At 54.8% G+C, this 13,508-nt stretch overlaps 1 protein-coding gene across 1 annotated transcript in view; it reads right to left on the bottom strand.

Moving 5' to 3' along the window:
* PODXL (podocalyxin like) overlaps positions 1–11,402 on the bottom strand; it is a 44,894-nt gene extending 33,492 nt beyond the window's left edge. Inside the window, exon 1 of the mRNA XM_022580884.3 lies at positions 11,061–11,402. Coding sequence (XP_022436592.1) covers positions 11,061–11,124 — 64 coding nt within the window. The 5' untranslated portion in view covers positions 11,125–11,402. The remainder of the gene's footprint in view (positions 1–11,060) is intronic.
* Positions 11,403–13,508: the final 2,106 nt, after the last annotated feature.

Raw genomic sequence — 13,508 nt, 5'->3', positions numbered from 1 at the left:
AGCTGCCAGTGTGGCTGTCTATCCTGGGGGGTATGTGCCCATATGCTCCTGGCTCCAGCTCCTGCTTCCCCTCCTTGCCTTTAGATAGGGAGGGGGAGGCATCCGACCTGCGGTGAGATGAAGAGCAGAGAGGGGCTCACATTTTCCAGGAATTCACGGTGTCACTGGCCGTCCACAGCAGCCAGCTGGGATGAGAACAGCTTTCCCCCGCCCCCAGCCATCCCTGCTGGCTCAAAGCATCACGCTGTCAAGTCTAGGCTCCCCCCAGTCTCCCCACTCCCCTAGGCCCTCCTGGATGGATCCACAAACTTGAATCCATTCCCATTAGGCCGGCAGTTCTGGGGCCGAGCTCATCAGGCAAGTCAGGCCTTTCAGACCACTGAGAAGTACTAAGTAGCAGCCCCTCACTCACAGATGAGAAAACTGAGGCCCACGGGGAGGATGGCTGGCCCCGAGTGCATGCAGCATCTTCCCTTGCAAACCTGTTTTCTTTTCCTCCCTGCTCTTTATTCAACACCGAACTCAGACAGAGCCTGCTGGGCATGTGCTCCACGCCTGCCGCCCCCCACCCCATACACATACATACACACACACACACACACACACACACAGAGACCCAAAGCTTAATTATCAGGAGACCCCAGGGCCAGTTATAGCCGGTGTGTGGAAACAATTGCCCAGAAGTGCCCAGGGAATTCAGAGATGCGAATCTGTGTGGTCAGGATCGGACTTCCAGATTCCCCCCAGGCTCGGGAGCAAAGCCAAAGTGTTTCTCCACCTACTTGCAACCTCCCAGGATGCCAAGGGGGGAACAAGAACCTGCGGACCAGCTCCCACCTGCCTCTCCCCAGAGCCAGCTGTCCATGGCACAAGCTCTCTAGTGCCCTGGCCCACTGTAGCCACAGAGAAGTTGACACCGGGATGACCTGAGGGCAGGAAGCAACCTTGTGTGGTGTTCTGGGGGTCTTCTGGTAAAGCGGCATATTGGGGAGTGGGCTGACAGCATAGGGCAGCTGGCAGGCAGTGTCCCCTAGAGCTGGGGTGCAGGACTATGTCTGCCTAAGCAAGGGGACCCCGGCTCATGGATCTGCCTGAGAGAAGGTAGGTGCCTTACCTACCAGTGGCAGCTTGGGAAGCACAGGCAAGCTGGTGACTCAGCAAACAAGATGCACCCCTTTCGCTGTTTGGCTCCCTGAATCCCAGGAAAATGACAGCCTGAGGGTGGATGAGATCCATGTACCTCAGCGCACCCTGCTTATCTAGCGCTAAGGAGAAAGCCCCAAACACCACAGCGTCTGGTGAGCCATTGCGGGGTGCTGGCTCTGGAATCCCCTTCTCTAAGGCCTGGGGCAGGATGACAGACTCAAGACTGAATTTAAAACAGACATGCAATGCCGTCAGGATCAGGGGCTCAAAGCAGCAGGGGCGGAGGCACAACAGGAAAGAAGCCAGAAGCAACCGGCAAACCATGTTTGCTCCCATCGGAGCCGAAAGACCAACCGTCAGAAACACACACATAGCCGCAGTTCTGCTCATGACGGCTCCAACTTCCATAGGAGAAGCACTTTTATTGTTAAGCACCCAAGAGGGGCCACTAGCCTCGAATGTCGCTCATTCCTGCCCACACTCAGGTACAAGCAGCTTTCCTAGTGGCCACAACCTTCCAGGCAGTTTCCTATAAAGCCCCTAAGGAAGGAGGGCCTGCTACGGCTACATCACCACGTCAAGAAGATCTCGCTTAGCAACGCTGCAGACGCATCCGGCTGTATTTTTACATTGGATGTTCTCTCATCCTGGTCCAGGTCCTTCCAAAGAACTGCCTGGGTTTTAGTTCTGAAAGTCACACATCCCTGAATATCTCTCAGTCCTGGGCAAACTGGAACAGTTGGTCATTATGTTTACATCAGCAGCTCCCCAATAGATTGTTCCATCAAAAAGAGAAAAGGAAAAGGTTCCACAGTTAAAGTACATCTGGGGAATGCGGGGCTGGACAAAGGTAATGAGGGCCATCTCAGACCATTGAAAATCCTAACATGTGTTGACTTTCCAAGAAGGGGAAAAAAGTCGGTAGCATTTCCCAAATTTTCTGGATCATGGTTCCCTCTTATTCATAAAACAATCTTTTATTCATTTATCATACATTTACTGAGAGCAAAGCTATTAATATCTTGAGGACTACTCGTGTTCTCTATGGACTGTTTGGGACACAGCTCATTTCACTGAGTTGTAAAAGAAAACAAACCCATATGGTGCTAGCCCAGATTTACCATTTGGGTAAACTGAGGCACAGGGCAATGCCCCACTGGCGTTTATTGTGCAGAAAACCAAAGGCAGCTCTGTGAGGAGTTACTGTCTTCCTCCTACATCTCACTTCGTGAGGAAATATTCAGTTCCCTTGTTTACGTTAGATGCTGGATTGTAACCTCATGTGCCTCCTCTCCCCTCCCTCCTTCTCGGAGAAAGAAAATGTAGAGGTGGCTGTGAAATGACCAGCAGCATGCGTCGCTGGGAATTTGCTGCAGAGTCAGGGTGAGGTTGGATGAGGAGAAAGGAAGCTATTTAGAGGGGGAGGCTCAGACCCACATGCTGGACAGGGGTAGCGCAGCAGGGGTGGCCAGTGTAGCAGCGGCGGTCAGAGGAGCACTTATCCAGGTAGAAAAGAGCTGTGGACTATTCACAAAAACCAAGACATGGAAGCAACCTAAGTTTCCATCAGCAGGCAAATGGATAAAGGAAATGTGGTATGTGCGTGTGTGTGCGTGTATATATATATAAACACATACACACACAATGGAATATTACTCAGCCACAAAAAAGAATGAAATAATGCCATTTGCAGCAACATGGATGGACCTAGAGATTATCATACTAAGTGAAGTAAGCCAGAAAGAGAAAGACAAATGCTATATGACACCACTTATATGTGGAATCTAAAACAATAATACAAATCAACTTATTTACAAAACAGCCTCAAAGACATAGAAAACAAACTTATGGTTACCAAAGGAGAAGGGGGCGGGGAGGAAAGGATAAATTAGGAGTTTGGGATTAACAGGTACACACTACTATATATAAAATAGATAAACAACAGGATTTACTATATATAGCACAGGGAACTATATTCAGTATTCTATAATAACCTCTAATGGAAAAGACTCTGAACCTGTACACCTGAAACTAACACAGTATTGTAAATCAACTATAGTTAAATAATTTTTTTTTAAAAAGAAGAAAAAAAAGAGAAAGACCTGTGGGATGGGAAACTCCATTTCCCAGTGTGATGGGCGGAACCTCAGGGGCTGCCAGGATCAGGGTCCGGAGGTGGCTTCAGGAAAGCCTGTTTTGACTTGAAGCCCCAAAGCGAAGGGCAGGGCCCCTAGGGGGTGGGGTGAGAAGCACCTGGGTGGGAACCAGGAAGGTGTGGGCCCGGCCATCGGAGCCCCTTCTCAGCCGAGCCCACCCTAACCACCCTCATCCAGGACTATGGTGTAGAACTAACCTCCCAGAACTAGGGCCCTCCTCCCGAGTGGCCTGGCTGTGGGGCAGTGACTAAACGCGAAAGGGCCATGGAGGAGAAGGCTCAGGCCAGCAAGGAGCGGCAGCTTGGGAGGAGGCAGTAGCAGGGTCTGTTTCATCACACCTCGTAGTGGGCTAGAACTGAAGCCAAGCAAAGAAATAAAACTAAAATGTGTCAGGCACACCACCTACATGCTCATATTTAACCCTCACTGTTGAGGAAGGCGTGGTGCCCATTTTATAGCTGGGGAAACAGAGGCCAGGGAACAAGTCTGAAATCACAAGGGTGGTAAGTGACAAAGCTTGGACTGAATAACTTTGAAGCTTGGGGCATCGTGCCAAGAGATTTCAATTTTTCTTCTCTCCTCTTTGACAGAACTTTTCTCTCAAAGGAATTCTTTTGTGGAGACCTACCTGCCATACAGAACAGGTAAAGGCAGAGCGGCAAAGTGCAGGGGATGTGAATTGCCCCCACACACACAAATTGGCCTACTCTTAGTTTTCCCCTCCAGGTGTGCACCCACCCCAAACTCTCGGTGGCCCCTAAGACAGCTCACAGAACACCTCCACTGGGTTTAAAAGCCACTGGCCTCCAGCTGCTGCTCTCACAAGGGTCCATGGACCAAACTCCTAAGAACAGTATCTCCCTCTGCCCTGTACTTGCCCTGCTGAGGTGCGAAGAGGAGGATGGGGCGCAGAGATTCTTCTTTCTCATCCAGAAACAAGTGGGGGACAGCAGGTTCCCCTATGCCTGCCCTGGCTGAGGCCCTGCTCATGGGAGGTCTCCTGGGCACCTGGCTCACTGGTGCAGCTCACAGCTGAGGGACCAGAAAGGGAGGGACCCCAGTTTCCCTGAGCATCACAAGGAGCTGGCTCCATCAGCACCAAAAGGCTGGAGCCACAAAAAACAAGGGCCAAGCTGGACCTGGCTGAGCCAGAAGGTGGCAGGGCCTCAGGCCACAGGGGACAACTCCTTGTTTCACTCGCGCAGATGCAAAGTCCATCTTACTGGCAAGGTGAGAACGAGGACAGAGAAAATCAGGGACCAGGACTACGGTAGCATGTGCCAGGGACCTATTCCAATATCTATCCTTCACTTCTTCACAGCCAAACCACTCTTTTTTGGTTAGGCATGTGAGTGCCTGAAATAAAGATCACTCTTCCCTAAGGAAGTACTCCTCCCTGCTTCTCTTGCAGCTATGTGTGGCCACAGGACTAAGTTCCATTCAACAAAACGTAACTGGACAGGGTGTGTCTGGTTTCTGGCAGGTAACCTCAGAAGAGGAGCTGCAGCCTTCTTGTTCTTTTTGTCCTGACAGCTGGAGTCTGAGTAGCCACCTTGGACCACAAGGCAGCTCCCCTCATGCCTCTGTGTCCACTCCTCCATGCACGGGGCCAGCCCCCCTGCCACTTGCCTCTCTTCCGGAATCAGATTTGGAGCCTTGCAGTTGGAGAGCCCAGAACTGGCAGACAAGACTTCGGATTCTAAACCAGCTTGCTCTGCCACCTACTTGCTCTTTCACTCATTCAGCAAATATTTATGGACCATCTACTGTGTGCCAGGTACTGTTCTAGGTGCTGCGGCTACAGCACTGACCAACAGAAGTCCCTGCCCTCGTGAAACTTACAGTCCACTCGGGAGTGAGACAAAGAAATGAGTGCCCATCAGGGGATACACACTACGGAGAAAATGATCGGGGGAGACGGGTCCAGGGTGTGGAGGCCCAGAAAGCCTCTCTGAGAAGGTGGCATTCCAGCAGAGAGCCACAGGAAATGAGGGGTGAGGCATGTGGACATCTGGGAGAAGAGCTGCTCTTCACCGTGGCCCTTGGCACCCAGGCCTGTTTCCCCCTCTCTGGAATGGTCTGTGAGATAAAGGCTGTCCACAGGTAACCTCGTGCTACCCTGGCTGGAGACACTGGCCCCAATCAGCACGTTCAGAGCAGGTTAGCACAGGAGTCTGACCGGATGGGGGCAGAGGGACCCCTCGGACAGAGCTCGCGAATTTCTGCTACAAAGGGGGCGTGGCTTCGGCTCACACCTAGCTCACCCTTAGTCGAAGAATTAAAGTGTCCCTATTTCCTCACCTTCCCACTGTCCCTTCCACGCTGACCTGGGTCAGGGAGCTGGAAGGTTAGAGGTCAGACAACTGATGGCTCCTGGGTCAGCCCATGCGCCTCCAGGGGCCTGGCTCTGGGAGGGCTCCCTGCGCCCCAACCCGGAACTGCATGGCAAACCCCGCGCAGCCGTTCCTCCGCATTCTCTCCCCCCTGGGCTGAGGCCCACAGCCTTCCGGCCGTGACAATTGGCGGACGGGGTGCCACCCTGCGCCCTGGCCCTAGGGAAGTTGGAGGTGGCGGACCCGAGGGGGATAAGGCTACAAAAGAAGAGAGGGTGGTGGTGGTGCGCTCAGGGAGAGGGGCGGGGCCGGCAGGAGGATGGGTGGCTGGGAGGCCGAGCTAAGCGGGGGACCTGTGCTGGCCGCTGCTGGAGTGGCCCAGGGCGGGGCTCAGCGCCACATGAGGGCATGCGGTGGGGACACGTGGGGAGGGGCCGCTCCTGAATCCGCAGATGCTGCTGCCTTTGCACGGGTCCTCCAACAAGCGGTTCGCACCACCCGTGGTCCAGATTCTGACTGCATGCTGTGGACACCAGAGGCTCACAGGCAATGGCAGACAAGACACACAATCACGACGCACGGGGCCAGCGCTGTGACATGGTACTCGGGGAGCCTAACTCTTGAGAAACAAAGTGGCTCCAAGCCTCAATTTACCCTGACAGTGGAGGGGTGGGCAGAGAATCTGGGCACACTACAGAGTTGTCACCACCATGCAACCCTTTCTTAACAGGGTTGGAGTGAGTTTCTTCGATGCCCAGGGAAGAATGAGCCTTGAGGCTGAGCCCAGTTACCAGTACTACGGCTGCGGACACGTGCACACACATCCCCGGGAAGCCGCCAACAGGAGTCCCCGAGAACCTGAGCAAGTGAACCCCCTGGTCTGCATCCCCTCGTCTGAAAAACGGGGGGGAGGGGTGTATTAGATGATCTCCAGAACACTCCCAGCTCTAAAATTGTGCTCTCTGATTTTCCGGGTTATTTAGAAGTGGTGTGGAAACTACCCTTTGTCAACTGAATTCTGTTTTGAACAGCCAGCGGGCTGCCTACTTAAAGGAATCTTACGGTCAACGCTGTCGCAAATATAAAGAGGCTCCTTGTAGTGGATCTTCTGCGTAGATTTTCTCGAAGGCTTGCCTTACAGAGAATACCTACAGTCGTGAGGCTAGTATGGCCCGAAGAGTCACAGTCCCAGATCTGCCACCTGATCTGATCTTCCGACAGTCCCACAAAGTGGACAGGACACAAGACAAGGAGAGACCCGCACAACTGCACCGGTGTTCCTGGGAATGGGACAAAACAGGACACACACACACACCCAGCTGAGCTCCATGCCCTGCATCGTACCCCATGGGCACAAATAGGAAGCGAGCCCAGAGCTGAGGACGGAGCTCCCGGCCTCTCGGTCTAATGAAGCCTCCAGGCAGGCTCGGGCTGCTGGGCAGGGGGTCGGCAGAGGGCAGTCACTCCCATTCTCCAGTGATGTGGGAGGATGTCCGTTCCAGCTTGAGCTCGAGCTTGCACTCAGCAGACCTGCACAGGGCCCCCGGGGTGTGAAGAAGCCAGCCCTTCCCGGGGTAGGGGTCACCTAAATCCCGTCGCTCCTCCCAACAAGTGCAGAGAGCTGTCCGAAGGGTTCCTCCCACTTCCCTTAGGAGCAGAGGGCGTCGAGCTGAGCTGTCCTCACAGCAGCCGCCAGTCTGGTCCAGGTTCCCAAGCCCAGAAGCCCCGACCCTCTGCAGTACTCCTACCAGCGATTGGCTGCTGCAGAAAGAGCCCAGTGGCCAGCATCACTGCCAGGGTGTGAGCTGGCCTCGTGCCCCACTTCCGGAGAGCCTGAAGCCAGGGGCTAGGGCCAGTTCCCCCAGAGAACCGCGGTCCAGATAACATCTCCTGAGCAACTGCTCAGTGCCCAGTGCTGTGCTGGCCCTGCCCTGAGGGGCTTACCACTCAGCACTCGGGGAGACACCCACACAGACTGTGGAACATAACTGGGTTCCATCTAGGAAACCTGGGAAGGCTTCTCAGCAAAGAAGATACCTGAGGACGGACAGAGTTAACTCTCCAGCTCCCACCCCCGCCGGCCCAGGGGAATTCAAACCAGGTGGAGTCCCCTTCCTCTCCCAGCTTCCAAAGGGCAGAGATATCCAAACCACACTCAGCAGGGGCCCCTCCTGTCCGTTTCAACCTAGATTCCTGAGGGGAAAGCAGATGCGGGGGCTGCCTCTCCCCCTACCTCTGCGCCCTGCCTTCTCTAGGTCCAGGGCGACCCCCAGAGGACCCTCCCGGGCTCACCAAGCTCCGCTCCTCTGCCCCTCCCTGGTGGCCACACCCTGCAGCTCTGGCCCAAGCTGCCACCTGGTGTCTCTCGGAGTCTTCGCTCATCCTTCCCAGCCCGTCCTCTCCTCCTCTTCTCAGCCTGCTTAAACCTGTCTGCTCCTGGTACCGCCCCACTATGTCTTACTCACTCCTGCCTCAAAGCCATGCCCAAGCAGCACCACGCTAGGAACACCCACCGTCCCCTAACCCCATCCCATGGAATGTTCTTTCCAGGCTCTGAAAGTTCACCTCCTCCCCAAAGTCCCCCTGCAGCTCACTGACCCCCATCTGAAGAACCCCCATCACGCCCCCAGCTTATGATCTGTGTCTTCGCTACACCCTGGAATTCATTCCGCCTCGGCCACCCTAGGAAGAGTCTCCTACTCCACACTGACCCTTTTATTTTAAAATCCCTGTATAACCCCACCTCACCTCGTCCAGATCGCCCCTTCCCAAATCTTACGGCTTTCTCACACATGCCTCCCTTTCCCCCATTGTGTGGCACTTAAGCTTCAGTTTTTATCACTACCTAGCAATTAACTGACACCCACAAACATTAGCAGAATCCTGATGCTGGGGACACCTTAAACCGATCAAGGGCTCCACACATATGACTTACTAATCATAATAGCTAGGATTTTCTGAGCTCTGACTATGGAGTTGTGCACAATGGCAAACTCATTAATATGTTATCTCTCATTTTCAGAGCAACCTGCAAGGTAGAGATTTGTTGTCATTTTTTACAGACTCAGAGAGGTTCACTGTCTGGTCTACAGTCATGCAGGTCTGTCTGATCCAAAGTTTGAGTGTTTTCCACCACCTCAAGCTGCCTTTCCCTTGCCTAGGATTCATCCATCAAATGACTCGATCAGACCCATGGAAGACAGAGTACTCAGTCAGCCTGTCCTTTCGAGCAAAAGCCCAGAAATGTTGTAACAGTGAAACTAGAGGTCCCTCTGCCCTTTCTATCTTACAGATAAGGAAACAGGTTCAGAGGTGCGCCTTGCCATATGGTTTGACCAAATGTATATCAAACCAAAAAGCACTGAAAAGGGGTCTAATGAGCTGTTGGCCCTGGTTTGAATGCTGCTGATGCTGTAGGCTGTGTGATCCACCTATATGAGCAGGTAAGCTCCCAGGGCCCCGTCGGGGATAATTCCTTTGCTCCACTATAAACCTTGCTTAGAACTAAATCATAGGATTCCAGCAGTTTTGGGTTTCATCATCCCAGATGACTGCAACCTACAGAAGGGCAGAGATGGAGCAGTCCTTACTGGGTCCCTGTAGGAGAGTGTGAAATCTACCATAGACACTAAACACCAAGCCTGTGCCCTTCAGCCTTTTCTGGCCACAATGTATGCAAATAATAATAACGGTAATACTCCCTTGCCGGTTTACACTTTTCAAAGCACTTCCCTTTATCACTGCATATTGTAATAGCATTTTAGAAACTGGGCACCTGGGCTCAGGTGACTTGCTGGTGGGGGCAGAAGCAGGGTTATGGTTCCTTTTTTCTTTACTGTATTTGTTTACTACATACCAAGCTCCTACCATGCGCCATGCCCCATGCTAGTGTTGAGGAGGGATTTTGGAAGAGACGGAGTTTGGAGGCAGTACGCAGATGCCAGGGAAGACAGTCCCAGCCTTGAAGCCAGCAGGGAGATGGGCTTGGAGCTTTTCCCGTGGGTGGCTCCGGAGTCTCTCCTCTTAGGACAAAACAGCAGGACTCCTGTCCCACAACCTCCACCCTCTCCTCCAAGCTCAGCCTCTTGAAGCTCAGAAGCACTGGGAACTATAGCACATCCCTCCTGACACAGCCCATCTCCCTTCTCGATGGTTCTCAGAGCCCAGATTGAAGTCTGCCCTCCTGGGAGCAGGGCTGAGGAGAGCAGCCACAATCCAGCATCTTCTCAGCCCCGCAGGCTGTGCAAATCCGCGGTGGCTGCCATCCTCAGAGCTGTCCCGACCGTTCCTCACACTGCGACCCCTCCTCCAGGGGTGCACACCCTTCACCCACTGGCTGTGCCCATCCCTTTCAGACCATGCTGTGAAGTAACAGGGCCGCCCACCGGAGGATGCCCAAACCTACTCACTCTTTGAGCTCCAGCCCCTTCCCATCAGCAAAGTTCCCCATGATACAGAGAAGAGACTGTCCTGCCATCCCACCCCATCCTTCCCCTAAGACTTTAGTCCCAAACAGCAGCACCTACCAGCAGCAGGGTCCCTTCCCTGTCTGGGCTGTCACCACAGTCCTCCTGACCCTAGAGTGGAAACATCACTCTTTCTCCCTGCAGACACCTGCTCAGGTGGGCAAGAAAGAAATGCATCTCTCTCCTGGGGCTGAGACTGCAGCTGTTCCTAGGCGCTTTGGGACGCTACCTGTCCCCCCAGATTTTCACCTTTATAAGAAATATGGGAGATGTTTCTAAGGCACAGCCCAAGCCTGTTTCATGAGAGAAGTTCTCGCTTCTACAAAGGGGCTGGAAGGGAATCTCACCTTCCTGGCCAGGCACTGAGAAGGGAGCTGTTCCTTTGGTGACATGGAGGCAGGGACCCCACTCAGGTGAGTCTGGGATTGTGGATGACCTACTCCCTCCCCCTCTCCACCTGCTCCAGCACAGGCTCGGGTGAGCTAAGCCGGCACACAATGCTTGGAAAAACCTCTCTGCGAACGCGAAACACATAGCCACGAAGGCTGTTACTGGAGGCTTGTCACCTGCTTCGGGGACAAACACGGAGAAAAAGAACGATCAGACCCTGAGGGTCCAGAGGAAGCGTGGAGCCTCGCAGTGCCCTAAGTCCCCGCTCTAGGACCGCAAAGCCAAACAGCGCCCGCGCGCCCCTGTTTGCCCCAACACAATCCACGGCCACTCCACCCCAGTGGAGCCCCGGACGACCCACGCTCGGAGCCCGGCACCTGCGGCGTTCTCGGGGTAGGAAGGGGCTTGGATAGTGCAAGGTCAGGGCTCCGCGTGTGGCCCCAGCTAGTGGTGCGCGTAGGGGCTGCCCCCGGTCCCGCCACGAGGAGCGGCGGGTTTCCCAGCGGCGGGCCCGGCCGGGGGCGCATGGGCACGACACGGGTCCTGGCGGAGCCCGAGCCACCACTCACCATCCTGGGAGAGCGACAGCGGCAGCAGCAGCAGAAACGCTGAGAGCACCAGCGCGAAGCGCATCGTGTCCTGGCCTCAGAACCGGAGCAGGTGGCTGCGGGCTTGGCGGAGGGTCCGGGCGGCCGGGCGGCAGGAGCGTGGGCGCCTCTCGGGGAGGCCTGGCGGTGGCCCGGACGGCCGGGCGCTGACCCGAGACTCCCGAGTCGCGCTCCGCAGGCCCCTCCTCGCGGCCGCTGCGGCAGAGCCGGGCCGAGGCGCGGAGCCAGGCGGCAGAGGAGCGGCGGGTGGCTGCGTCGCGGGCGGTGTCTGCGCGGCTGCGGCCCTGCCGGCGGCTGCTGCGACTCCGGTCCCGTCCGCGCCGGCCCCCGCCCCCTCCCCTCCCCCAGGACCGCGCGGGCGGGGTGGCGGGGCCGGGCGGGGCGGTGCTGGGCGGAGAACAATGAGCAGAGGAGGAAACTCCGCCCTGGCGCGCGGCGGGCGGGGGAGCGCGGCGGGCGGCGGGCGGCGGGCTCCGGGCTCCCGGCGGGCGGCCCCCGCGCGGGCGGGGGTGTGAGAGTGAGCGCCGGGAGGAGGGGTAGCTGGGGGGCTCCCGGCGCCGGATTGCCCCCTGCCCGCGGGGCCGCCCGCCGGGAGCGCAGGTGTCGCACGCCGTTCTTCTGAGGGGCTCTGGCGGGACCCCCCTCACTGCCGGAGTCCTCTTCGCCCAGATCCGGAGCTAGGAGGCCCCCAGGAGCATTCCAGGCCTCCCGGCTGCAGCGCGTTTTGCTGCAAAGCCTGAGAAGCACGTCTCTCACTTGCCAGGTGCAACTCACCTGCGGGCGGGCCTTCTGAGCAGGTCTGCGCCGTAGGGTCTGCACCCTGCAATCTGGACTAATTAGTGGCTTAACCTCTCTGAACCGACCTCACCTGTGAATGGAGGTGGTGGTTAAAAAAAAGACAAATTTTTGAGGGATTAATATGTGCCACTTTGAGTTCTAAATGCTTTGCATATATTAATTCATTTACTCTCCGCAACAGCCATGTTTTCGCCTTATTTTGCAGGCAGGCAACTGACTGAAAAAGAGGTTTAAGAAACTTGCTCGAGATCACATAACTGCTGTCAGGCCTGTTTCTGAAAGTATCAATAATTTGGAGACATACTTGGCGCAGTGCCTGACGTGTAGTAATTGCTCAGTAAGTATTAGCTGTTGTTCTGACTCTCGCTCTATCAAGAATAGCAATAAGGATTTAGGGCGTCGGGATCAAAACCGACTTGAGCTCAAAACCTAGCTGTGCTCATCTATTAGTTGTAAAACCCTGGGCAAGTGACTCCACGTACCTCAGCTCTTTCCGTCTGTAAAATAGGGATAACAACACCTACCTCAGAGGGTTGCTATGAGAGTTAACTAAGATAAAATGCAGGACGAGCGCTTAGCACAGGACCAGGAACATAGAAAGTATCCGGGAATGAAGCGGCCCGCGCTCCCAGTACTGGAAGGGGAAATTTGCCGACCTGAGATGGGGGTGGGAATCGAATTCCGTAAACCGAGGAAACCCGGTGAAAGAACAAAGAAGTACCCCTCTGTTTTTCGTTTTGTTTTGTTTTGTTTTTCAAAAGCTGCTGGAAGGATGCAGAGCCTGGAACCCCCTGCGGAGGAGGCGCAAGGGTGGCGCCGGAGAAAGGGAAGCAGACCCAGAGGAGGGAGGGGTGATTAACTCTTGGGGGGAGCGCCAGGATTTGGCTCTCACGTGACTCCTGCGTTGATAATTTGGAGTCTTTCTGCCAGATGGGTCGGGGGGTGGGGGGAAAGAAGGGGCGTCCCCAGGACCCAGCCCCTTGTCAGAGACCGTGGACTCCTTGAGCCCCTTAAGTGGGCTACACGCTGGCGCTGCCGGAAAGGCACAGCATCTTTGGAGCAGCGAAGGAAGCGCTGGTGCCCTGGTTGGGGTTCCGCGGCAGCAGGCTCAGGCTTGGGAATGGCTGACTTGCCTGTTTTCATCAGGAAGTTTCTGCAGGATCATTCTGGCCCCGTTTTCCGTGCCACATATGGGAAAGACAGTGTGTTCCCTATAAATACTGTGGGATGTGTGTGTGTGTGACTATCTTTGATGTTTTTTGGTACTGTTCTAAATATCCATGCCAACAAGAGGGCTTGTTTCTCTTTCTGAAACCAAGCAATACGCTTAAAAAATTGGGATTTAAAATTTTTTGTATTGTGTGCTCTCTGATTTAAAGTGTTTTGCAGTCAATCAACTGCTCCAAAAATCTAGAAATGATCATGTTAACTTTGCAAGGGGAGAGTGTATGCTTCAAATTCACATGATTTGGGGTTGGTCCCATTACCAGATTGTGCAAAATTAAAATGAGAGCAGACATCCAAGCATAGGAAAGGGGCAGCTCTTTGTAGCTGGAGACTTAGCAGAATCAGAGATGTGCTGGACCCTCCCCCGTAGCCAGCAGCACCCCA

The sequence above is a fragment of the Delphinapterus leucas genome, chromosome 9 (assembly GCF_059928025.1).
Source record: "Delphinapterus leucas isolate spDelLeu-1000000601 "Yukka" chromosome 9, BTC_Dleu_Yukka2, whole genome shotgun sequence".
NCBI lineage: Eukaryota > Metazoa > Chordata > Mammalia > Artiodactyla > Monodontidae > Delphinapterus > Delphinapterus leucas.
This window is presented reverse-complemented; position numbering and strand designations above follow the sequence as displayed.